General features: G+C 47.3%; 1 protein-coding gene across 2 annotated transcripts in view; it reads left to right on the top strand.

The window, feature by feature from the left end:
• Window positions 1–705: 705 nt before the first annotated feature.
• The window catches only part of LOC147103497 (V-type proton ATPase 116 kDa subunit a 2-like), a 95858-nt gene continuing 71364 nt past the window's right edge, over window positions 706–25199 (top strand). The window contains exons 1-2 of one of the 2 annotated variants that reach the window (XM_086011826.1): window positions 706–1138; window positions 19527–19605. In XM_086011826.1, the coding sequence (XP_085867952.1) occupies window positions 1022–1138; window positions 19527–19605 (196 nt within the window). In that variant the 5' untranslated portion in view covers window positions 706–1021. Of the gene's footprint in view, window positions 1139–19526; window positions 19675–25199 lie in introns of those variants that run through there. The other variant, XM_086011827.1, reaches the window with a different exon arrangement.

Below are 25199 nucleotides of genomic sequence, written 5' to 3'. Positions count from 1 at the left end.
CAGCTGTCCTTCATTCTGCCAGCGCAATTCACACTTCATTTGGAGCCATCCTTTGTTTCTTAACCTATCCCATTACCATCTCCTCTCGCCTTGAATATCTCTTAATCTCTCCTGCTTTCTATCCTATCACGGACCTTCCCTTTTGTTCTTTCATCCCCTCCCCCTTTTCCCAGCCCCTAACTTGCTTCACAATCTATTCCCTTTCCTGCTTTTTTCTAGTTCTGACGAAAGGTCATCGACCTGAAACGTTGACTCTGTTTCTCTCTCCACGGTTTTTCCAGCGTTTTCTGTTGTTATTTTGGATTTCCAGCATCTGCAGTATTTTGCTATCATATAAGCTTTGTGTTAGGGGCACTGGTGCTGGTCCAGGGTGAGAGTTATTAGAAGAGTTAGCAAAGTGGAATCAGTCACCACCTGTCATTCATGGGGCAGGGGGTGGAGTCAGTTGCCATGTCAATCATGGGGCAGGGGGTGGAGCCAGTCGCCACCTGTCAATCATGGGGCAGGAGGGTGGAGTCAGTCGCCACCTGTCAATCATGGCGCAGGGGGTGGAGTCAGTCGCCACCTGTCAATCATGGAGCGGGGGCGGGGTCAGTCACCATCTATCAATCATGGGGCAGGGGGCGGAGTCTGTCACCACATCGCAGCCCTGCCTCCGATCTATCTTTTCTTTCCAGTTTTGAAGAAGGGTTCGACCCGAAATGTCAACTCAAATTTCTGTCCACGGATGTTGCCTGACCTGCTGAGTTTTTCCAGCATTTTCTGTTGTTATACCACATGTCAATCATGGGGCCGGGGTCGGAGTCGGAGTCAGTCACCACCTGTCAATCATGGAGTAGGGGCGGAGACAGCGTGTTAGCGTCACTGAGCGTCTGAGGTCAGGACGCCAGCGTGCGTACCCGGAAGCGGAGTGAGGCCGAGCTCGGTGCCGCCTCCTGGGCCGAGGGGACGCGCTGTCGACGGAGCGGCCGCGGCTCGGAGCGGATCGGCGGGCGAGAATCGGCGGGGCCGAGTGAGGAGGATGGGCTCGGTGTTCCGCAGCGAGGAGATGGGCCTGGCCCAGCTCTTCCTGCAGGCTGCCTCGGCCTATGACTGTGTCAGCGAGCTGGGGGAGGCCGGCCTGGTGGAGTTCAGAGATGTGAGTCCCTCACTGACTGGTAATCCCACTGACTAGTGATCCTACTCACTGACTGGTAATCCCACTGACTAGTGATCCCGCTCACTGACTGGTAATCCCACTGACTGGTAATCCCACTGACTGGTGATCCCACTGACTAGTGATCCCACTCACTGACTGGTAATCCCACTGACTAGTGATCCCGCTCACTGACTGGTAATCCCACTGACTAGTGATCCCGCTCACTGACTGGTAATCCCACTGACTAGTGATCCCGCTCACTGACTGGTAATCCCACTGACTAGTGATCCCACTCACTGACTGGTAATCCCACTGACTGGTAATCCCACTGACTAGTGATCCTACTCACTGACTGGTAATCCCACTGACTAGTGATCCCGCTCACTGACTGGTAATCCCACTGACTAGTGATCCCACTCACTGACTGGTAATCCCACTGACTAGTGATCCCGCTCACTGACTGGTAATCCCACTGACTAGTGATCCCGCTCACTGACTGGTAATCCCACTGACTAGTGATCCCGCTCACTGACTGGTAATCCCACTGACTAGTGACCCTATTCACTGACTGGTGATCCCGCTCACTGACAAATGATCTCACTAACTAGTAATCCCACTGACTAGTGATCCCACTCACTGACTAGTAATCCCACTGACTGGTGATCCCACTCACTGACTAATGATCTCACTGACTAGTGATCCCATTGACTAGTGATCCCATTGACTAGTAATCCCACTGACTAGTGATCGCACTCACTGACTGATGATCCCACTGACTAGTGATTCTGCTCACTGATTAGTGATCCCACTGACTAGTAATCCCACTCACTATCTAGTAATCCCACTGACTCTGAGTAATCCCACTCACTGACTAGTAACCGGTTTAAAGCAGCAGCTTCATTATTTAATCTATAAGGTGCTACTGTATAATGTAGAAGGTGTTATTTAACCTATATTAATATATGGTGTATATATAGTGATATTCAATCTATAAGGTGTAAGGTGCTGCTACATAATGCATAAGGTGTTACTATATAATTTATAAAGTGTTATTTCATCTATAAAGTGTTAATATGAAATGTGTAAAGTGTCACTGTTTAATGCATAAATTGTTATTCAATCTAGAAGGTATTACTGTATAATCTATAAAGGTGGGAATGTAAACTGTGAGGAGAATGCAAGGAGGCTTCAAGGGGATATAGACAGGCTAAGTGAGTGGCAAATGGAATATAATAGAGAAATGTGAAGTTATCCACTTTGGTAGGAAACATAGAAACATAGAAGATAGGAGCAGGAGTAGGCCATTCGGCCCCTCGAGCCTGCTCCGCCATTCAATGAGATCATGGCTGATCATCCAAATTCAGTACCCTGTCCCTGCCTTCTCCCCATATCCCTTGATCCCTTTAGCCTTAAGAAATATATCCAACTCCTTCTTGAATATATTTAATGAATTGGCCTCTACTGCCTTCTGTGGTAGAGAATTCCACAGGCTCACCACTCTCTGGGTGAAGAAATTCCTCCTCATTCCTGTCCTAAATGGCTTACCCCTTATCCTTAGACTGTGACCCCTGGTTCTGGACTCCCCGACCATCGGGAACATCCTTCCAGCATCTAGTCTCTCTAGTCCTGTTAGAATTTTATAAGTTGCGATGAGATCCCCTCTCATTCTTCTAAACTCCAGCAGAGTATTTTTTAAATGGTGAAAGATTGGGAAATGTTGGTGTTCAGAGGGACCTGGGTGTCCTTGTACACGAATCACTGAAAGTTAACATGCTGGTACAGCAAGCAATTAGGAAAGCAAATGGTATGTTGGCCTTTATTACAAGAGGATTTGAGTATAAGAGTAAAGACGTCTTACTGCAATTGTATAGGGCCCTGGTGAGACCACACCTGGAGTATTGTGTACAGTTTTGGTCTCCTTATCTAAGGAAGGATATACTTGCCATCGAGGGAGTACAACGAAGGTTCACCAGACTGGTTCCTGGGATGGGGGGGATTGTCCTAGACGAGGCCTATATTCTCTGGAGTTTAGAAGAATGAGGTGTTATCTCATTGAAACATATAAAATTCTTACAGGACTTGACAGGGTAGATGTTTTCCCTGGCTGGGTATTCTAGAACCAGGGGGCATAGTCTCAGAATAAGGGGTCGGCCATTTAGGACTGAGATGAGGAGAAATTTCTTCACTCAGAGGGTGCTGAATCTTTGGAATTCTCTACCCCAGAGGGCTGTAGCGGCTCAGTCGTTGAGTATATTCAAGACAGAGATCGATAGATTTTTGAATATTAAGGGAATCAAGGGATATGGGGATAGTGCAGGAAAGTGGAGTTGAGGTAGAAGATCAGCCATGATCTTATTGAATGGCGGAGCAGGCTTGAGGGGCCGAATGGCCGACTCCTGCTCCTATTTCTTATGTTCTTATATTCTATAAAGTGTTACTGCACAATGTAAGATGTTATTTAATGAGGTAGTACTATATAATTTATAAGGTGTTATTTAATATTTAAGGTATCAAATCTATAAGGTGTTTCTACAAATGCGCAAGCGATTCCTATGTAATCTATAAAGTGTTATTAACAATGCATTGCTATGATATTTAGCATTAGTTAATATGTAAGGAGGTAATGTTGAAGTGCTATTTAATACATGCCCCACTATATATGTAACAATAACATTTTCTGGTTATGAAATGACAGCATAGACTCTGAGATGTGATGGTTGTTTGTATTGGGGTTGGTTTCACTCCAGTTTATCGCAGCAATCGCAAGCCCTGATCTGCCACTGTGGGTTGAATTGTGACTTCAATATTTTAATTGTAGAAGGTACTTAAATTGTTAAAAAGTGACTGGAGATAAGTTACTGATGTTTTCTTTACATGTTTAAAAGGCTGTTCAAACACCAGGTGCTGCATGCTGTGGAGTAACTATGGAGAGGTCATTACCAGCGATCTGGTGGCAGTTTACCATTGGTGCTAGTTTACCGCCGCAGTATTAAACCTGAGAGCTCAGTGCTGTAAATGATCAGACACAAATAGAACTTGTGTGAATGATTTCTAGTAACACCCAAGAAAGAACTTTCAGAATGTACCTCAGAACTTTGAAACTATCACCCAACTACTTATTACAATTTAAATACGTTTTACAATAAAAATGTTGAAGTCTCAATTTGACCCACAGTGGCAGATCAGGGTCTTGGGATTGCTGTGGCAATACAAACAACCACATCCCTCAGCATAACTTGTCATTTCACAACCAGAAAATGTTATTGTTACATATATAATGCAAACCTCAATAATACTCATTTTTAGTTTTTAAAATGTTGGACAGTCACTCCCAATTGACTGTTTTGTCACCAGACTAACATTTTAGAGTCTTGCTTAGATTTGGGTACCTAAACACAGGAGTGACTTCATATTTATGGTGTCCAGTAGTTGGTTTGTACTGCATTGTGCAATGCAGATTGTATTTTCAGGATGTGATGTGGTTGGGATGAGAGTATTTTCAGGGAGGCTGAGGCCTGTGGTTATTGAAACTCTCAGCCACTGTGACCATCTGGGAGAAGGCTTCCCTGCTTCACACCAACTATTGCAATGGTGACTTTTTTAAAAAAGCATTTAAAAGTAATTCTTCCCATTTTCCATAAAGTAGAACTGTTGGTGGCAGACCCAGTCAGTAATTCAGTTACATCGGATCATCAATCTTACCTGCTGCTCCGATTACAACCGTAGGTCAAGTGACTAATTCAGAAAAAACAAACTGCAACGTTATTTTTGAATTTTACATGTAAGATCTTAAGTGTTTTAGTAAAAAGGCAATTTTTGGTATAATTTGTGCTCATGAAGTTGAGAGAAGTGATATTACCGATCTTCAGCAGCATTGACCATTCCTGGACCAAGAGTCAAGGGTTGGATCAAGAGTGTTCTTTCTGCCAAATCGCAGAGGAGAATTCCACACCAGTGACCCTTGTTCCTTGAATGAGACAATTAGGGCGAGTTTTGTGCTGTAGTTTCATGACCTCTTATGAACAGGATAGAGAATTAATTTAACTTGGCCCCTTTTCAGATGTGGGAGAGAGCCGTCTTTCCTTCTACCAGTTTGGACAGGTCCCAGAAGCAAGAGGGTCGAGCCGGGAACCGTTGTAAAAGTCAGACAAATCCACGATCGGCCCTCGAAGATATTAAATCTCTGTGGGAACATTTAAGAACATAAGAAATAGGAGCAGGAATAGGCCACTTGGCCCCTTGAGCCTGCTCCGCCATTCAATAACATCATGGCTGATCTTGGGCTCAAAGCCATTTCCCTGCCCGCTCCCCATAACCCTTCACTCCCTTATCTTGCACAAATCTGTCTATCTCCCCCTTAAATGTATTTAATGACCCAGCCTCCACGGCTCTCTGGAGCAGAGAATTCCACAGATTTACGACTCTCAGAGAAGAAATTCCTCCTCATCTCAGTTCTAAAAGGGCGACCCTTTATTTTGAAACTGTGCCCCCGCGTTCTAGATTTCCCCACGAGGGGAAAACATCCTCTCTGCATCTACCTTGTCAAGCCCCCTCAGTATCTTGTATGTTTCAATAAGATCACCTCTCATTCTCCTAAATTCCAATGAGTATAGGCCCAGCCTGCTCAATCTTTCCTCATAAGTCAACCCCCTCATCTCTGAAATTAACCTAGTGAATCGTCTCTGAACTGCCTCCAATGCAAGTATATCCTTGCTTGGGCCGTAGACCACCTACGGCCCAAGCACCCAAGGCCCTTCCCCACTGCGGGCCAAGAACGGAGAGGCAGTCAGTGCCCGCTGGAAGAAGCACTTCGAAGATCTCCTTAACCACGACTGTCTTCAACACGAGTGTCCTCAACTCCTTCCCACAGCATGCTACCCGCCACCATCTCAGCACAACCCCAGCCCAGCATGAGGTTGAAAAGGCCATCCGACAACTGAAGAACAACAAGGCCTCAGGAGCAGGTGGAATCCCCTCCGAGGCACTAAAGCATGGCGGAGAAGCACTACTGGCGCGAATTCATAAACTCATTTCTCTTATCTGGAAGGAGGAGAGCATGCCAGGGGATCTCAGAGACGCCATAATTGTGACCATCTTCAAGAAAGGTGACAAGTCCGATTGCGGTAATTACAGAGGAGGTTCCCTGCTGTCTGCCACAGGGGAAGTCATCGCAAGAATCCTCCTCAGTCGCCTTCTCCCAGTGGCCGAAGAGATCCTCCCAGAGTCACAATGCGGATTCCGCCCACTAAGGGGCACAATGGTCATGATCTTCACCGCACGTCAATTACAAGAGAAATGCAGGGAACAGCACCAACTGCTGTACATGGCCTTCTTTGATCTCACAAAGGCCTGACACTGTCAACCGTGAGTGATTATGGAGTGTCCTCCTCAAATTCGGCTGCTCTCAAAAGTTTGTCACTATCCTCCGCCTGCTTCACGACGACATGCAAGCCGTGATCCTGACCAACGGTTCCACCACAGACCCAATTCATGTACGAACTGGGGTCAAGCAAGGCTGTGTCATCGCACCAATGCTCTTCTTGATCTTCCTTGCTGCAATGCTCCATCTCGCCCTCAGTAAGCTCCCCACTGGAGTGGAGCTAATTTACAGAACAAACAGGAAACTGTTCAACCTCCGTCGCCTCCAGTCCAGATCCAAGGTCGTCCCATCCTCTGTCGTCGAGTTACAGTATGCAGACGACGCTTGCGTCTGCGCTCACTCGGAGGTCGAACTCCAAACCATCGTCAACACCTTCACCGAAGCGTACGAGAGCATGGGCCTTACACTAAACATCCGTAAGACAAAGGTCCTCTACCAACCTGCCCCTGCCACACAGTACTGCCCCCCGATTATCAAAATCCACGACAGGCCTTGGACAACGTGGACCACTTTTCATATCTCGGGAGCCTACTGTCAACAAGGGCAGACGTCGACGACGAAGTCCAACACCGCCTTCAGTGTGCCAGTGCAGCCTTCGGTCACCTGAGGAGGAGAGTGTTTGAAGACCAAGACCTCAAACCCGGCACTAAGCTCATGGTCTACAGAGTAGCAGTGATACCCGCCCTGCTGTATGCCTCAGACATGGACCATGTACAGCAGACACCTCAAAGCACTGGAGAGGTACCACCAATGCTGCCTCTGCAAGATCCTGCAAATCCATTGGCGGGATAGGCACACCAACGTCAGTGTTCTTGCTCAGGCCAACATCCCCAGCATCGAAGCTTTGATCACGCTTGGATCAGCTCCGATGGACGGGTCACATTGTCCACATGCCTGATACGAGACTCCCAAAACAAGTGCTCTACTCGGAGCTCTGGCACGGCAAGAGAGCCCCAGGTGGGCAGAGGAAACGCTTCAAGGATACCCTCAAAGCCTCCTTGAAAAAGTGTAACATCCCCACCGACACCTGGGAATCCCTGGCCCAAGACCGCACAAAGTGGAGGAGAAGCATCTGGGAAGGCGCTGAACACCTTGAGTCTCTTCGCCGGGAGCAAGCGGAAGCCAAGCGCAGGCAGTGCACGTCAACCCAAGCACCCCACCCACCCGCCCCTTCAACCACCGTCTGCCCCACCTGTGACAGAGACTGTAGGTCTCGCATTGGACTCATCAGTCACCTGAGAACTCATTTTTAATGTGGAAGCAAGTCATCCTCGGTTCCGAGGGACTGCCCAAGAAGAAGAAGAACCCTTCCTTAAATAAGGAGACCAAAACTGTACGCGGTACTCAAGGTGTGGCCTCACCAATACCCTGTACAGTTGTAGCAGGACTTTCCTGCTTTTATACTCCAGCCCCCTTGAAATAAAGGCCAACATTCCATTTGCCTTTTTGATTACTTGCTGTATCTGCATGCTAACTTTTTGTGTTTCATGCACAAGGACCCCCAGGTCCCTCTGAACTGTAGCATTTTGTAATCTCTCTCCATTTAAATAATTTGCTTTTTTATCTTTCCTGCCTGTAATGAAATCTGTTTGTTCTTGCCTGTATTCGTTTTGCACTCATGTATATTACCCTCCCCCACACGGTGTATGGTTTCACTTCCTCTTTCCTGACTAACCTGTATGGCTCATTCCTGCGAGCCAGTCAGTGTGTTGAGATGTTAGCTCTGATCTTAGTGATTAAAAGCCAACTTGTTTAAGTCTATAACTTCTAGTTTTGTGGTTATTGAAGGCACATCACTGCCAAAGTGTATAACCTCACACTTTCCCACATTATACTCCATCTGCCAAATGTTTGCCCACTCACTTAGCCTGTGCAGGTTCTTTGAGTCCTCTGCACAACTTGCTTTCCCACCCATCTTTGCATCATCCGCAAACTTGGCTACATTACACTCGGTCCCTTCATCCAAGTGACTATTGTAGATTGTAAATAGTTGAAGCCCCAGCACCGATCCCTGTGGCACCCCACAAGTTACCGTTTGCCAACTGGAAAATGACCGATTTATCCCAACTCTCTGCTTTCTGTTAGTTAGCCAATTCTCTAGCCATGCTAATATATTACAGGAAACTTTTGTTTAACCGGAGGTTAAATGTCCGGAAAGCACTATCTACCGGCAAAATTCAGGAGCCGTTTTTATAAGTTTTTTTACTTCTCGTTGCTTTTTTTTTTCCAGTCGTGGCTCCCAAGCGTCTAGCTGAAGCTGTTGCTTAGCTACAGAAACGCTTTTAAGCTGCGGCCGACTGTTTTGAAGCTGTTGCTAAGCAACAGGGTTTGTTGTTTCATACGGAGCTGAGAAGCTCCGTATGTTTTAACATTAGCGCTGGTTTATACGGTAGTTTTGATGGGACGGCACCAACTTGGTCCCGTCGGTGCCGGATACCAGAAAGTTTCCTGTACCCCCAATTCTGTGAGCTCTTATCTTATGCAGTAACCTTTTATGTGGCACCTTATCGAATGCCTTCTGGAAATCCAAATACACCACATCCACTGGCTCACCTTTGTCCACCCTGCTCGTTACCTCCTCAAAGAACTCCAGCAAATTTGTTAAACATGATTTCCCTTTCATAAAACCATACTGACTCTGCTTGACTACATTATGATTTTCCAAATGCCCTGCTACTGCTTCCTTAATGAAGGACTCCAGCATTTTCCCAACGACAGATGTTAGGCTAACTGGTCTACAGTTTCCTGCTTTCTGTCTCCCTCCTTTCTTAAATAGGGGTGTTACATTTGCAGTTTTCCAATCCGCTGGGACCTCTCCAGAGTCCAGGGAATTTTGGTATATTGCAACCAATGCATCCACTGTCTCTGCAGCCACTTCTTTTAAGACCCTGGGTTGTAGGCCATCTGGTCCAGTGGACTTGTCATCTTTTAGTCCCATTATTTTACCAAGTACTTTTTCCATAGTGATAGTCTTTAGTTCCCCTCTCCCTGTGGCCCCTTGATTATCCATTATTGGGATGTTGTTAGTGTCTTCTACCGTGAAGACAGATACAAAATATTTGTTTGGAGTCTCTGCCATTTCCCCGTTCCCCATTATTAATTCCCCAGTCTCATCCGCTAAGGGACCAACGTTTACTTTAGCTACCCTCTTCCTTTGTTTATACCTGTAGAAGCTCTTACTATCTGTTTTAATGTTTCTTGGTAGTTTACTCTCATAATTCATCTTCTCTCTGAGTCCAATGAATAACTATTTGGAGCCTAATTTAAAGAGATGTCTGCTGCCAAATGCTACGCATGTGTATTGTAGATCACTGCAAAGATATCTCGGTGCCAACTGAAAAACCTGCTCACTTTGTGGTAACATAGAAACATAGAAGATAGGAGCAGGAGTAGGCCATTCGGCCCCTCGAACCTGCTCCGCCATTCAATGAGATCATGGCTGATCATCCAAATTCAGTACCCGGTCCCTGCCTTCTCCCCATATCCCTTGATCCCTTTAGCCTTAAGAAATATATCCAACTCCTTCTTGAACATATTTAATGAATTGGCCTCAACTGCCTTCTGTGGTAGAGAATTCCACAGGTTCACCACTCTCTGGGTGAAGAAATTCCTCCTCAACTCTGTCCTAAATGGCTTACCCCTTATCCTTAGACTGTGACCCCTGGTTCTGGACTCCCCGGCCATCGGGAACATCCTTCCTGCATCTAGTCTGTTTAGTCCTGTTAGAATTTTATAAGTTTCAATGAGATCCCCTCTCATTCTTCTAAACTCCAGCGAGTATAAGCCCAATCGACCCAATCGGCTTGAACCCTCTCGCTACGAAGGCCTTCTTAACCGCCTGCTGCACCTGCATGCTTACACCTTCAGCGACTGGTGCACAAAGACACCCAGGTTTCGTTGCACTTCCCTTTCTCCCAATCTATTGCCATTCAGATAATAATCTGCCTTCCTGTTTTTGCCACCAAAGTGGATAACCTTGCATTTATCCACATTATACTGCATCTGCCATGCTTCTGCCCAATCACCCAACCTGTCCAAATCATACTGGAGTTTCTCGGCATCCTCCTCACAGCACACACGCCCACCCAGCTTTGTGTCGTTTGCAAACTTGGAGATATTACATCTAGTTCCCTCGTCTAGATCATTTATATATATTGTCCCTGCTTTCTCCCCATACCCCTTGATCCCTTTAGCCTTAAGAAATATATCCAACTCCTTCTTGAATATATTTAATGAATTGGCCTCTACTGTCTTCTGTGGTAGAGAATTCCACAGGTTCACCACTCTCTGGGTGAAGAAATTCCTCCTCATTTCTGTCCTAAATGGCTTACCCCTTATCCTTAGACTGTGACCCCTGGTTCTGGACTCCCCAACCATCGGGAACATCCTTCCTGCATCTAGTCTGTCCAGTCCTGTCAGAATTTTATAAGTTTCAATGAGATCCCCTCTCATTCTTCTAAACTCCAGCGAGTATAAGCCCAATCGACCCAATCTCTCCTCATACGTCATTCCTGCCATCCCAGGTATCAGCCTGGTGAATCTTCGCTGAACTCCTTCCATGGCAAGAACATCCTCAGATAAGGCGACCAAAACTGCACACAATACTCAAGGTGTGGTCTCACCAAGGCCCTGTACAACTGCAGCAAGACATCCTTGTTCCTGTACTCAAACCCTCTCGCTACGAAGGCCAACATACCATTTGCCTTCTTAACCGCCTGCTGTACCTGCATGCTTACCTTCAGCGACTGGTGCACAAGAACACCCAGGTCTCGTTGCACTTCCCCTTCTTCCAATCTATTGCCATTCAGATAATAATCTGCCTTCCTGTTTTTGCCATCAAAGTGGTTAACCTCGCATTTATCCACGTTATATTGCATCTGCCATGCTTCTGCCCAATCACCCAACCTGTCCAAATCATCCTGGAGTTTCTCGGAATCCTCCTCACAGCACACACGCCCACCCAGCTTTGTGTCATCTGCAAATTTGGAGATATTACATCTAGTTCCCTTGTCTAGATCATTAATATATATTGTGAATAGCTGGGGTCTAAGGACCGATCCCTGTAGTACCCCACTAGTCACTGCCTGCCACTCGGAAAAAGACCTGTTTATTCCAACTCTTTGCTTCCCGTCTGCCAACCAGTTCTCTATCCAAGTCAATACTTTGCCCCCAATCCCATGTGCCTTAACTTTACACACTAATCTCTTATGCAGGACCTTATCGAAAGCCTTCTGAAAGTCCAAATACACCACATCCACTGGTTCTCCCTTATCTATTCTACCAGTTAGATCCTCAAAAAATTCCAGTAGATTTGTCAAGCACGATTTATCTTTTGTAAATCCATGTTGACTTTGTCCAATCCTGTCACTGTTGTCCAAGTGCTCTGCTATTACATCTTTTATAATGGACTCTAGCATTTTCCCCACTACCGATGTCAGGCTTACCGGTCTATAATTCCCCGTTTTCTCTCTACCACCTTTTTTGAATAGTGGGGTAACATTAGCTACCCTCCAATCCATGGGAACTGTTCCAGAGTCTATAGAATTTTGGAAGATGACCAACAATGCATCTCCTATTTCTAGGGCCACTTCCTTAAGTACCCTAGGATGTGGATTATCAGGCCCTGGGGATTTATCGGCCTTCAATCCCGTCAATTTCCCTAACACCATTTCCCTACAAATACAGATTTCATTCAATTCCTCCCTCTCACTAGACCCTATGTTCCCCGACATCTCTGGGAGGTTATTTGTGTCCTCCTTTGTGAAGACAGAACCAAAGTATGTATTTAGTTGGTCTGCCATTTCTTTGTTCCCCATTATAAATTCCCCTGATTCTGACTGCAAGGGACCTACGCTTGACTTCACCAATCTTTTTCTCTTCACATATCTATAGAAGCTTTTACAGTCAGTCAGTTTTTATGTTCCCTGCAAGCTTACTCTCATACCCTATTTCCCCCCTCTTAATTAGCAGGGCAAGACTGGATAGAGTTACTGTGCAGGCTTGAGATAGTGGGCTCGAGTCTACGTGTACATATTTAGTGCACGGAAGGTTGCATTGACACGAGTGTGTGTAAAAGTGCATTGCCATTTGTGTTCCGCAGAGAGGGGATAAATAGCTAAGGAAATGCCTCAGGCAGATTAATGGAGCTGTGGTCAGGTTTGTGAATGGAGATGTTTGTCATCTCTTGCTACTCGTTATGATGGTGGCTATTTCACAGCACGCTTTTGCTCTGAATGTGTGAAACTTTTTACTGCACAAGTATGTGGGTGAAAGGTGCGTATCCTGCCCCCAGGCACTGACTTCCCTGAGGCACACAACAGCATTGGTGGGGAGCTCCCTTACACCGTATGACAGCCCACAGCAGAAGAAGGAAAGACTCCCATTTCTACAGCACCTTTCACAACCCCAGTCCGTCTCCAAGTGCTTCACAGCCAATGAAATACTTTTTGAAGTGTAGTCACTGTTGTGAAGCAGCCAATTTGTGCACAGCAAGGTCCCACAAACAGCAATGTGATGATGACCAGATTACCTGTTATTGATGTTGATTGAGGGATAAATATTGGCCAGGACACCGGGGAGAACTCCCCTGCTCTTCTTCCAATAGTGCCCATGGGATCTTTTACGTCCACCTGAGAGAGCAGATGTGGCCTCACTTTAACGTCTCATCTGAAAGACGGCACCTCCGACAGTCTGGCACTCCCTCAGCACTGCACTGGATGGTGTCAGCTTGGCTCAGTGGGCAGCACCCTCGCCTCTGTGTCAGAAGGTCGTGGGTTCAAGTCCCATTACAGAGACTTGAGCACAAAAATCTAGGCTGACACTCCAGTGCAGTACTGAGGGAGTGTTGCACTGTCAGAGGTGCCGTCTTTCGGGTGAGACATTAAACCGAGGTCCCATCTACTCTCTCAGGTGGATGTAAAAGATCCCACGGCACTATTTCGAAGAAGAGCAGGGGAGCTGGCCAATATTTATCCTTCAGTCAACATCACAAAAAAAAAACATTATCTGGCCGTTATCATACTGCTGTTTGTGGGAGCTTGCTGCGTGCAAATTGGTTGCCACGTTTCCTACATTACACCAGTGATTATATTTCAAAAAGTACTTGATTGGCTGTAAAGCTCTTTGGCCGTCCGGTGGTGGTGAAAGGCGCTATAGTAATGCAAGTCTTTTTCTTTTTTGGGGAGTGTCAGCCTGGATTATACCGACAGGGACAGGACCAGTCACGGGTTGGGGTGGGTGGATGAGGTTTTAAGCAGTGCATCCCACTTCGCTGCACTTTCTTAACCCAGACACTTAAAGTAACGTTTTTAGACCGCTTTGTTCTAAAGATGTGCTGCAGTGGAATGGGAAGTGATGGGGATCGGTGGACTGTTTCTCTCTGGAGATTAAATTGGTGCAGCAGAGTCCACGATGGAATGGAGTGCACATGTTGTGTGGGTTTGAGCAGCTAAGAGCCCTTTCTTTTACGCTTCCTACATTCTGTTTAAAAGTTGAGATTTCTTCCTGTGTGAGCTGAATATTCCTAGCCTCGGCAAACTGGGACAGTGATCTCTCTCTCTCTCTCTCCAAACTGGGACAGTGACCTCTCTCGCTCTCTCTCTCTCTCTCTCTCTGCCTCTCTCTCTCTCTCTGCCTCTCTCTCTCTCTCTCTCTGCAACTGAGATCCCACAAATCCACTTTTAATTGTTGTTGCACCTGACGATGATTTCACATGTTGAGAGGATCAGGTCACCTACCTAGAAATTCAAAATAATTCATCCAATTCTTAGTGGCCAGCATTAAGAATGCGTGTGATTGGATTTATCATTTCAGTTCCGGGGACTGGGCTTTTGTAAGGTCACAGAGACCGAGAGCTTAGAATCTGTGCAGTTCTCCATGCCCGTTGATTGCCCCGTCTCTCTGGCCCACATTCTCTAACGTTTCTGTACCATATTGTTTTAAGATAGAAATTATTAGTGGATCTCCTGCAGCGTTGCTCATGTTGAGTTGGAAGATGTGTCTCTACGAGGACAGTGTATTATTCTGCTGCTAAGGGGCTGCTGTGTAACTTTGTGTGTCCCTTTATGGCCTAGTTGTGCTTTTTCAAGGTCACTTGGCGGCTACCCGTTGTCCAGCAGATCCCGAGATCAATTACCAGTCAGAAAATACTTGGGTAACACTGGGTCTATGAGTTGGCTGCCAGTCTGTAGAAACGTTAGTGTCAGCCGTGGCTCAGTGGGCAGCACTCTCGCCTCTGAGTCAGAAGGTCGTGGGTTCAAGTCCCACTCCAGAGACTTGAGCACGTAATCTAGGCTGACTCTCCCAGTGCAGTGCTGAGGGAGCGCTGCACTGTCGGAGGGGCCGTCTTTCAGATGAGACATTAAACCAAGGCCCCGTCTGCTCTCTCAGGTGGACATAAAAGATCCCATGGCACTATTTCGAAGAAGAGCAGGGGAGTTCTCCCCGGTGTCCTGGCCAATATTTATCCCTCAACCAACACCACAAAAACAGATTATCTGGTCAATATCACATTGCTGTTTGTGGGAGCTTGCTGTGCGCAAATTGACTGCCGTGTTTCCTGCATTACAACAGTGACTCCACTTCAAAAGTACTTCATCGGCTGTAAAGCGCTTTGGGATGTCCTGAGGTTGTGAAAGGTGCTATAGAAATGCAAGCCTTTCTGTTACAGCCCCCTGACAAACTCATTTAAATCCTTCCCAACAGCTCTAGCAAACCCCCCTGCGAGGATATTGGTTCCGGTTCTGCCGAGGTGTAACCCGTCCAGCTTGTACAGGTCCCATCTTCCCCAGAATCGGTCCCAATGCCTCAGGAATTTAAATTCTTCCCTCCTACACCATCTCTCCAGCCACGCATTCATCTGGTCTATTCTCCTATTTCTGCTCTCACTAGCACATGGCACTGGGAGTAATCCTGAGATTACTACCTTTTGAGGTCCTGCTTTTTAATTTATTTCCTAGCTCCCTATATTCTGCTTGCAGGACCTTGTCCCTCTTTCTACCCATGTCGTTGGTACCGATATGGACCTCGACCTCTGGCTGTTCACCCTCCCCTTTCAGAATGTCCTGCAGCCGCTCAGTGACATCCTTGACCCTGGCACCAGAGAGGCAACATACCATCCTGGAGTTACGTCTGCGGCCACAGAAACGTCTATCTGTTCCCCTTACGATAGAATCCCCTATCACTATTGCTCTCCCACTCTTTTTCCTCCCCTCCTGTGCAGCTGAGCCACTCATAGTGCCACGGACTTGGCTCTTGCTGCATTCCCCTGAGAAACCATCTCCACCAGCAGTATCCAAAACAGAAAATCTGTTGGAGAGGGAGATGGACCCAGGGGACTCCTGCACTACCTTCCTAGTTCTTTTACTCTGTCTGGCGGTCACCCATTCCCTGTCTGCCTGTGCACTCTTTACCTGCGGTGTGACCACCTCATTAAACGTGCTATCCATGAAGATCTCAGTCTCGCGGATGCTCCACAGTGACTCCAGCCACAGCTCCAGATCCGAAACGTGGATTTCGAGTAGCTGCAGCTCGAGACACTTCCTGCACACGTGTTCGCCCTGGTCACTGAAAGTGTTCCTGACTTCCCACATAGCACAGGAGGAGCACTCCACGCTGTCGAGCTGCCCTGCCATGTCCTACCCTTAATTTACTCCCTTTACTTCTTTTAAATTAAAGAATATTAAATACACTAGGGACCTTATTTCCCTTTAAACACTACTTACTCTAAACTAGAGACCTTACTTTTACTCTAACGACTGGACTGTAGAAATACTCACCAGGTCCTACTTCCCAATCAGCTCCTTCCCTGGTTGTGACGTCACTTTAGCGGTTTTGCAGTTGTTGTTGTTTGATTGCTCCCGCTCTCAGACTCTTTCCTTGGTGTAAAGTAAGAACCAATTCCTACAGGGTGAAAAGTTAGGAAAAACAAAGGCGAAGCAAGGGAGCTCCTCCTTCCGCTCCTCACCCAACTCCCTGACTCACCCAATTCCAGCACTCTGTTCAAACCGCACTCGGTGCAAATCGCACTGTGAAGCCTGTTTTTATAGCTCGTTGTAAAAATAGAAGTTTCTAAACCGAAGCATCTAGCCTCTGCCCGTTCGCATTGTCACAAGTCCAGTAACTGCTCCAGATACGAAGCATTCTCCTCTGTAGTTGATCACGGGCTCCGAGCCTCACTCTGCCCATTTCACTGATATCTCTTTCCCGTTATTGCTGACTTTTAACAATGATTTAATTGTTGAGGCCACATCAGTGTTCCATAAAAGAGCACTGCCTATTTTATTTGTTCCACGGAAGCTCAGCGTAAGCTTGAGGAACAGCACCTCATCTTCCGATTAGGCACTTTGCAGCCTTCCGGACTCAATATCGAGTTCAACAATTTCAGATCATAACCTCGGCCCCTATTACATTTTTACTTATTTTTTTCCCACCCCTTTGTTTTGGATCTTCCCTCCCCCACCCCCCCCCCTTTCCTTTTTTTTCTCTCTCCCACACGGCAGCTGTCTCCCATCCTGCCAGTACACTTCACACCTAATCTGAGCCATCTTTTGTCTCCACTGTCCTATCACCATCTCGTCTGGTTTTGAATACCTCTTAATGTCTCTTCACTTCTTTTGTTCTATCGCAGCCCTGCCTTCGATCTATTTCATTTCCTTTCCAGTTTGAAAAACGGTTCACCCGAAACGTCGACTCTAATTTCTCTCCACGGATGTTGCCTGGCCTGCTGAGTTTTTCCAGCATTTTCTGTTGTTATTTCGGATTTCCAGCATTTGCAGTATTTTGCTATCATTCCTATTTTATCATTGGTTCACCAACACCTTGTGCTTACGCAGGGTTTTATTCTTAGACGGGTTCCACCTAACATTACAAGCACTGCAAACGTTTGATTGTGTGAGGGCTTTGCACAAGCTCACTTTGAGGAACGGCAGCGGTGCCTCGCTCTGCTCTTGTCTACACACTCCCAGCAGTGCCCCTGCGTGACACTGCCCTAGAACACTGCACTTGGAGAATAGCCAAAGTGTTGTTTTCTAGTTTCTCTCCTATCTCCTCACCGAGCTCATCGTGTCCATCAGTGTGATTACGCTCCTGTGAAGCACTTTGGGATGTTTTTCTATGTTACAGGTGCTAGATAAATGCAAGTTGTTGTTGCTTCAGCAATGGCTGGCTCGGAATCCCACATTAGAAACATAGAAGATAGGAGCAGGAGTCGGCCATTCGGCCCCTCGAGCCTGCTCCACCATTCAATGCGATCATGGCCACTCGCTCTGTAAAGAAATTCTTTCTACCCTCAGCATGAGTTATTTTTGTGATTATGTTACATTTGTGACCCCTTGTTCCTGTCTCACCGACCAGTGGAAGCAATCTGTCACTATTTACCTCTATCAGGTCTCACCCTTAACCCTCTTGGACCCAGTGATTAATCCTAACTTCGCTCTGGCAGCATCTGCTGTTGGTTTTGTGTTTGTTTTTATTATTTCATTAGTTGTAATAACTTGGGTCATATTCACCCATCTTCACGACACTGGTGGGAATAGATTGGGATGCGCTGCAGTGAATTAAATCCAGGAATTATGGAGGGAGGATGGGACAGTGTTTTAGCTCATTGTCCTTTTGCTGACATGTGTTTGCAACCAGCCCAGACTGATGGGGTGAAAATCTCCTCCGTCTGACTGCTCTCGGGGTCCTGAGCAGTTTGAATCCAGGTTCCAGCGGAAATGGGCCCACAGCACAGAACTGGCCATCAATTAGAAGAGATTGGCATTAAGTGACGGCAGTAAAGAGGGCGAATAAGATCTTGGGCTGCATTGCCAGAGGGAGAGAGCCCGAATCTCAAAGTGTTTGAGTTTCTACAGAGCGCTGTTCTGGCCCCACCTGGAGTTCTGGGAATGAGGGGAGTCTTGAGAGGCATGGCGAAGGTGCAGCAAAGGACAACTAATGGCTGGGATTAGAGAGGCTAAGCATGTGGAACTCGCTACCACAGGGAGTGGTTGAGGCGAACAGCATAGATGCATTTAAGGGGAAAGAAAGAAAGTCTTGCATTTATATAGCGCCTTTCACGACCTCAGGACGTCTCAAAGCGCTTTACAGCCAATGAAGCACTTTTGAAGTGTGGTCACTGTTGTAATGTGGGAAACGCGGCAGCCAATTTGCGCACAGCAAGGCCCCAATGTGATAATGACCAGATAATCTGTTTTTGTCATGTTGATTGAGGGATAAATATTGTCCCAGGACACCGGGGAGAACTCCCCTGCTCTTCTTCAAACTAGTGCCATGGGATCTTTTACATCCACCTGAGAGAGCAGACGGGGCCTCGGTTTAACGTCTCATCCGAAAGACGGCACCTGTGACAGTGCAGCGCTCCCTCAGTACTGCAGTGGGAGCGTCAGCCTAGATTTTTGTGCTCAAGCCTCTGGAGTGGGACTACGAACCCACAACCTTCTGACCCAGAGGCGAGTGTGCTACCCACTGAGCCACTGCCGACACTCAGCTGGCAGCTGGATAAACTATGCTGATTGGGTGAGATGAAGAGGGGTGGGAGGAGGCTCCCGTGGAGCACAAACACCGGCACGGACCTGCTGGGCCAATGGCCTGTTTCTGTGCTGTAAGTACTATGTATGCAAGAAGGTTTAGGGTGATCTTGTAGAAAGATTCAAGATAAAAGTCAATATTTTGAAACAGATTCTACACCTAGAGGCATCTCCTTAAACTTAGAAAATGGAGGGTGAAAAATGCTTTAAACAGAGGGCGGTGAATGTGTGGAACGGAGAGTCCAGACAGGGGGCGAGGGCTGCTTATATCAGTAAATTCTGGAGGGTTGGTTAAATACCTGCACTGACATCTTTCACCTTCAATTAACCCCCATCCACGAAGCTGAGTAATGCTGAATGCATATTTCATGAGGAAATGATTATTATTGAACAATTTTGTAAGTGATGGAATTTTCATTTGACACAACTGTGCTTTATTCTGTTAATGGAACTAATTTCATTTACATTTCTGCCCCTACAGCTCAATCCCAGTGTGACCACCTTTCAGCGCAAGTTTGTCAGTGAGATGAGGAGGTGTGAAGAAATGGAGAAAACTCTAGGTAGGTCAGTTAACACCACCATCGCCTCAGAGCAGGACGACATCATTACCATTCCCAGATGCTGTTAAAGTGAGTGATGCACAATTATCCCTACACGATCACATGTCAAGTCTGCAGCCGACACATTTAAAAATAAATAATTGGCTGCCTCGGTCCGAGTGCCCCGCTGCCTCGGTCCGAGTGCCTCGGTCCGAGTGCCCCGCTGCCTCGGTCCGAGTGCCCCGCTGCCTCGGTCCGAGTGCCTCGGTCCGAGTGCCCCGCTGCCTCGGTCCGAGTGCCCCGCTGCCTCGGTCCGAGTGCCTCGGTCCGAGTGCCCCGCTGCCTCGGTCCGAGTGCCCCGCTGCCTCGGTCCGAGTGCCCCGCTGCCTCGGTCCGAGTGCCCCGCTGCCTCGGTCCGAGTGCCCCGCTGCCTCGCTCCGAGTGCCCCGCTGCCTCGCTCCGAGTGCCCCGCTGCCTCGCTCCGAGTGCCCCGCTGCCTCTTACTGTTTTTTGTGTGTGTCGGCTCCGACAGCCCACGTCTTTTCCCCTCCCCCTCACCCGAGGTGCTGCAGTGCATCTTGTAGCTGGTACACACTGCAGCCACGGTGCGCCGGTGGTGGAGGGAGTGAATGTTTAAGGTGGGGGATGGGTCACCCAGTCAAGCTGGATCCAGATGCTTGAATAGCTTTATGTGAACCCAAGCTTGGTTGGCCAATGGTATCAAACTTCAAGTTGTTTGCTAAAAGGTAACACTTTACAGCTGCGGGAGCCTTGGTGCCTGCCACACTCAGCTGGTACCCGGGAGGGGCTGGGCAGGGCGCAAACTCAATCAGGTGGTTCACAGTACATCCTGAACCGTGAGTAAATGTCACTGGAGTCCTCGGATTGGTTACAGCTTTCCACTCAGCTCCTTATTTCACTTTAAACGCGCTGACCCGATTAACAACAACAACTTGTATTTATATAGCGCCTTTAATGTAGTAAAACGTGCCAAGGCACTGCACAGGAGTGTTATAAGACAAAAAATTTGACACCGAGCTACATCAGGGTAAATGAGGGCAGGTGACCAAAAGCTTGGTCAAAGAGGTAGGTTTTAAGGAGCGTCTTAAAGGAGGAAAGAGAGGTAGCGAGGTGGAGAGGTTTAGGCAGGGAATTCCAGAGCTTAGGGCCTAGGCAACAGAAGGCACGGCTACCAATGGTTGAGCGATTATAATCAGGGATGCTCAAGAGGGCAGAATTAGAGGAGCACAGATATCATGGGGGGGTTGTGGGGCTGAAGGAGGTTACAGAGATAGGAAGGGGCGAGGCCATGGAGGGATTTGAAAACAAGGATGAGAATTTTGAAATCGAGGCGTTGCTTAACCAGGAGAAAATGTAGGTCAGCGAGCACAGGGGAGATGGGTGAACGGGACTCGGTGTGAGTTAGGACACGGGCAGCCGAGTTTTGGATGACCTCAAGTTTACATAGGGAGAAATGTGGGAGGCCAGCCAGGAGTGCGTTGGAATAGTCAAGTCTAGAGGTAACAAAGGCATGGATGAGGGTTTCAGCAGTGGATGAGCTGAGGCAGGGGCGGAGACAGGCAATGTTACGGAGGTGGAAGTAGGCGGTCTTAGTTATACCACGGATATGTGGTCAGAAGTTCATTTCAGGGTCAAATATGACACCAAGGTTGCGAACAGAGTGGTTCAGCCTCAGACGGATGTTAGGGAGAGGGATGGAGTTTGTGGTGGGGCCCGAAGACAATGGCTTCGGTCTTCTTAATACTTAATTGGTGAAAATATTTGCTCATCCAGAACTGTATGTCGGACAAGCAGTCTGACATTTAAAGACCGTGGAGGGGTCGAGAGAAGTGGTGGTGAGGTAGAGCTGGGTGTCGTCAGCGTACATGTGGAAACTGATGCTGTGTTTTCAGATGATGTCGCCAAGGGGCAACATGTAGATGAGAAATAGGAGGGGGCCAAGGATAGATCCTCGGGGGACACCAGAGGTAACGATGCGGGAGCGGGAAGAGAAGCCGTTGCAGGTGATTCTCTGGCTACGATTAGATAGATAAGAATGGAACCAGGCGAGTGCAGTCCCACCCAGCTGGACGATGGTGGAGAGGTGTTGGAGAAGGATGGAGTGGTCAACCATGTCAAAGGCTGCAGACAAGTCAAGAAGGACGAGGAGGGATATTTTACCTTTGTCACAGTCACAAAGGATGTCATTTGTGACTTTGATGAGAGCCGTTTCGGTACTGTGGCAAGGGCGGAAATCTGATTGGAGGGATTCAAACATGGAATAGCGGGAAAGATGGACACTGATTTGGGAGGTGATGTTCAAGGACAACAAGTAGACGCCATCGAGTAGCAGAGAAGAATTACAGCGTCGTGGGATGGATGGTAAACTATTACAAGACTGTCCTTTTCCCAGGAATTTACTGGCGTATTGGCTGGACAGCATTTCTAGATATTACAAAGGGAACCAGACTCTGAAAGCTGTTTTTGTAGCTGTTTGGTTTTCATTCTGCTTCTCTCACTTGAACCAGTCCCAAACGCCCTGAAGCGGCTCTGATTGAAAAGCAGCCTTTTCTCTGATGTGAACATTTTCCTTCTTTCATTCTTTTTCTAATCGTATTTAGATTTTTTGGTGGAACAGGATCTTGACGAAATAAGTCCATCTTTTGAACTGAGAGACTGTTTCTCATGTCCTGCAGAGTGGTCTAGAATTGATTAGTCCTGGTTAGTGTTGAGAGAAGAGATACTGAGGATATTTTCAGTTCCAGTTAAATTTGAACATGTGATTTCCCACTTTTCCACATTGTCATGGCAATAAAATGAATACGTGATTAAGCAGCTGCTGGTGGAAGAGGCACTTTTATTTGTTGTACGATTGTCAGTTCCTTTAAAATTCTAATTTCATTCTGTGCACTGATGTGCCGGATGCCAGACACTGCATGAATTGAACAGGATTCACAAAGCAGAGTGCTGTCTGCAGAAAGAGAAAGCTTGCATTTATAAAGCGCCTTATCACCCCCTCCGGATGGCCCCACATACACACTTCACGTCCAATCAATTAGTTTGAGCTGCAGTCTCTGTTATGAAAACAAACTTTTCAGCGAACTTGCTCCCAGCGTGAGATGAATGATCTGTTAGTCTGTCTTTGGTACAAGAAGCAAAATGCTGCGGATGCTGGAAATCTGAAATAAATACAGCAAAACTCAGCGGGTCAGGCGGCATCTGTGGAGAGAGAAGCAGAGTTAACGTTTCAGCTCGATGACCTTTCAATTTCAATTTCAATTTTATTGGTCACATAACTAAATACAAGAAGTGTAATCTAGTCAGTGAAATGCTTTTTTCTTGACGAGCCGAGAGCACCAAGCAGCAAGAACACTGAGCAGCCTGGTATGCACGGAGCTCGCAAGGACGGCAGCCATCTTCATCGGCGCCATCACAAAGAAAACACATACCGACATATACACGCATACATACTTTAAATATAAATAAAGCAGACATAAAATAAATAAAAGACATAAAAAGACAGCACATAAAATGAACAAGCAATAATGTAAAAAAAGTAATTTCTACAGTAATTACATTGATATTTCTACCCAGGCTTCTAGAATAATCTCTGGTTACAGGGTGGCCGCACTGGGAGAGCATCGTGAGGAACTCACAACTTATAATTAAATAAATTTAATTAATTAATTAATAAATTAATAAAATAAAATAAATAAAGTGCCCCCTCAGTCTTTCTCGATGTTTCCATCTTGGTTTCTCTCGATGTTTCCCTTCTCTCTCTCGATGTTTCCTGTCTTTCTCGATGTTTCCTCTCAGTTTTTCTCGATGTTTCCCCTCGGTTTCTTCCACACACCTGGCCTGCACATTACCCTGGCTGTCCAACTTGGCGTCCTGGTAACCAGGTTCCGCTCCAGCTCTCATCCTTCAAACTGTCTCTCCAGCTCTCGACCTTCAAACTGTCTCTCCAGCTCTCGACCGTCAAACTGTCTCTCCAGCTCTCGACCTTCAAACTGTCACTCCAGCTCTCGACCTTCAAACTGTCTCTCCAGCTCTCGACCTTCAAACTGTCTCTCCAGCTCTCGACCTTCAAACTGTCTCTCCAGCTCTCGACCTTCAAACTGTCACTCCAGCTCTCGACCTTCAAACTGTCACTCCAGCTCTCGGCCTTCAAACTGTCTCTCCAGCTCTCGACCTTCAAACTGTCCGCTCCAGCTCTCGACCTTCAAACTGTCACTCCAACTCTCGACCTTCAAACTGTCTCTCCAGCTCTCGACCTTCAAACTGTCTCTCCAGCTCTCGACCTTCAAACTGTCTCTCCAGCTCTCGACCTTCAAACTGTCTCTCCAGCTCTCGACCTTCAAACTGTCCTCTCTCCAGCTCTCGACCTTCAAACTGTCATTCCAGCTCTCGACCTTCAAACTGTCTCTCCAGCTCTCGACCTTCAAACTGTCTCTCCAGCTCTCGACCTTCAAACTGCTCTCTCCAGCTCTCGACCTTCAAACTGTCTCTCCAGCTCTCGACCTTCAAACTGTCTCTCCAGCTCTCGACCTTCAAACTGTCTCTCCAGCTCTCGACCTTCAAACTGTCTCTCCAGCTCTCGACCTTCAAACTGTCTCTCCAGCTCTCGACCTTCAAACTGTCACTCCAGCTCTCGACCTTCAAACTGTCACTCCAGCTCTCGACCTTCAAACTGTCACTCCAACTCTCGACCTTCAAACTGCTCTCTCCAGCTCTCGACCTTCAAACTGTCTCTCCAGCTCTCGACGTTCAAACTGTCACTCCAGCTCTCGACCTTCAAACTGTCACTCCAGCTCTCGACCTTCAAACTGTCACTCCAACTCTCGACCTTCAAACTGCTCTCTCCAGCTCTCGACCTTCAAACTGTCTCTCCAGCTCTCGACCTTCAAACTGTCTCTCCAGCTCTCGACCTTCAAACTGTCTCTCCAGCTCTCGACCTTCAAACTGTCTCTCCAGCTCTCGACCTTCAAACTGTCTCTCCAGCGCTCGACCTTCAAACTGTCTCTCCAGCTCTCGACCTTCAAACTGTCACTCCAGCTCTCGCTCCTTCAAACTGTCACTCCAGCTCTCGACCTTCAAACTGTCACTCCAGCTCTCGACCTTCAAACTGTCACTCCAAATCTCGACCTTCAAACTGTCTCTCCAGCTCTCGACCTTCAAACTGTCTCTCCAGCTCTCGACCTTCAAACTGTCTCTCCAGCTCTCGACCTTCAAACTGTCTCTCCAGCTCTCGACCTTCAAACTGTCTCTCCAGCTCTCGACCTTCAAACTGTCTCTCCAACTCTCGACCTTCAAACTGCTCTCTCCAGCTCTCGACCTTCAAACTGCTCTCTCCAACTCTCGACCTTCAAACTGCTCTCTCCAGCTCTCGACCTTCAAACTGCTCTCTCCAACTCTCGACCTTCAAACTGCTCTCTCCAGCTCTCGACCTTCAAACTGCTCTCTCCAGCTCTCGACCTTCAAACTGTCTCTCCAGCTCTCGACCTTCAAACTGTCTCTCCAGCTCTCGACCTTCAAACTGTCTCTCCAGCTCTCGACCTTCAAACTGTCTCTCCAACTCTCGACCTTCAAACTGTCTCTCCAGCTCTCGACCTTCA

Source organism: Somniosus microcephalus, chromosome 19 (genome assembly GCF_052327205.1).
Source record: "Somniosus microcephalus isolate GS21.2 chromosome 19, FLI_Smic_1.0, whole genome shotgun sequence".
Taxonomy (NCBI): domain Eukaryota; kingdom Metazoa; phylum Chordata; class Chondrichthyes; order Squaliformes; family Somniosidae; genus Somniosus; species Somniosus microcephalus.
This window is presented reverse-complemented; position numbering and strand designations above follow the sequence as displayed.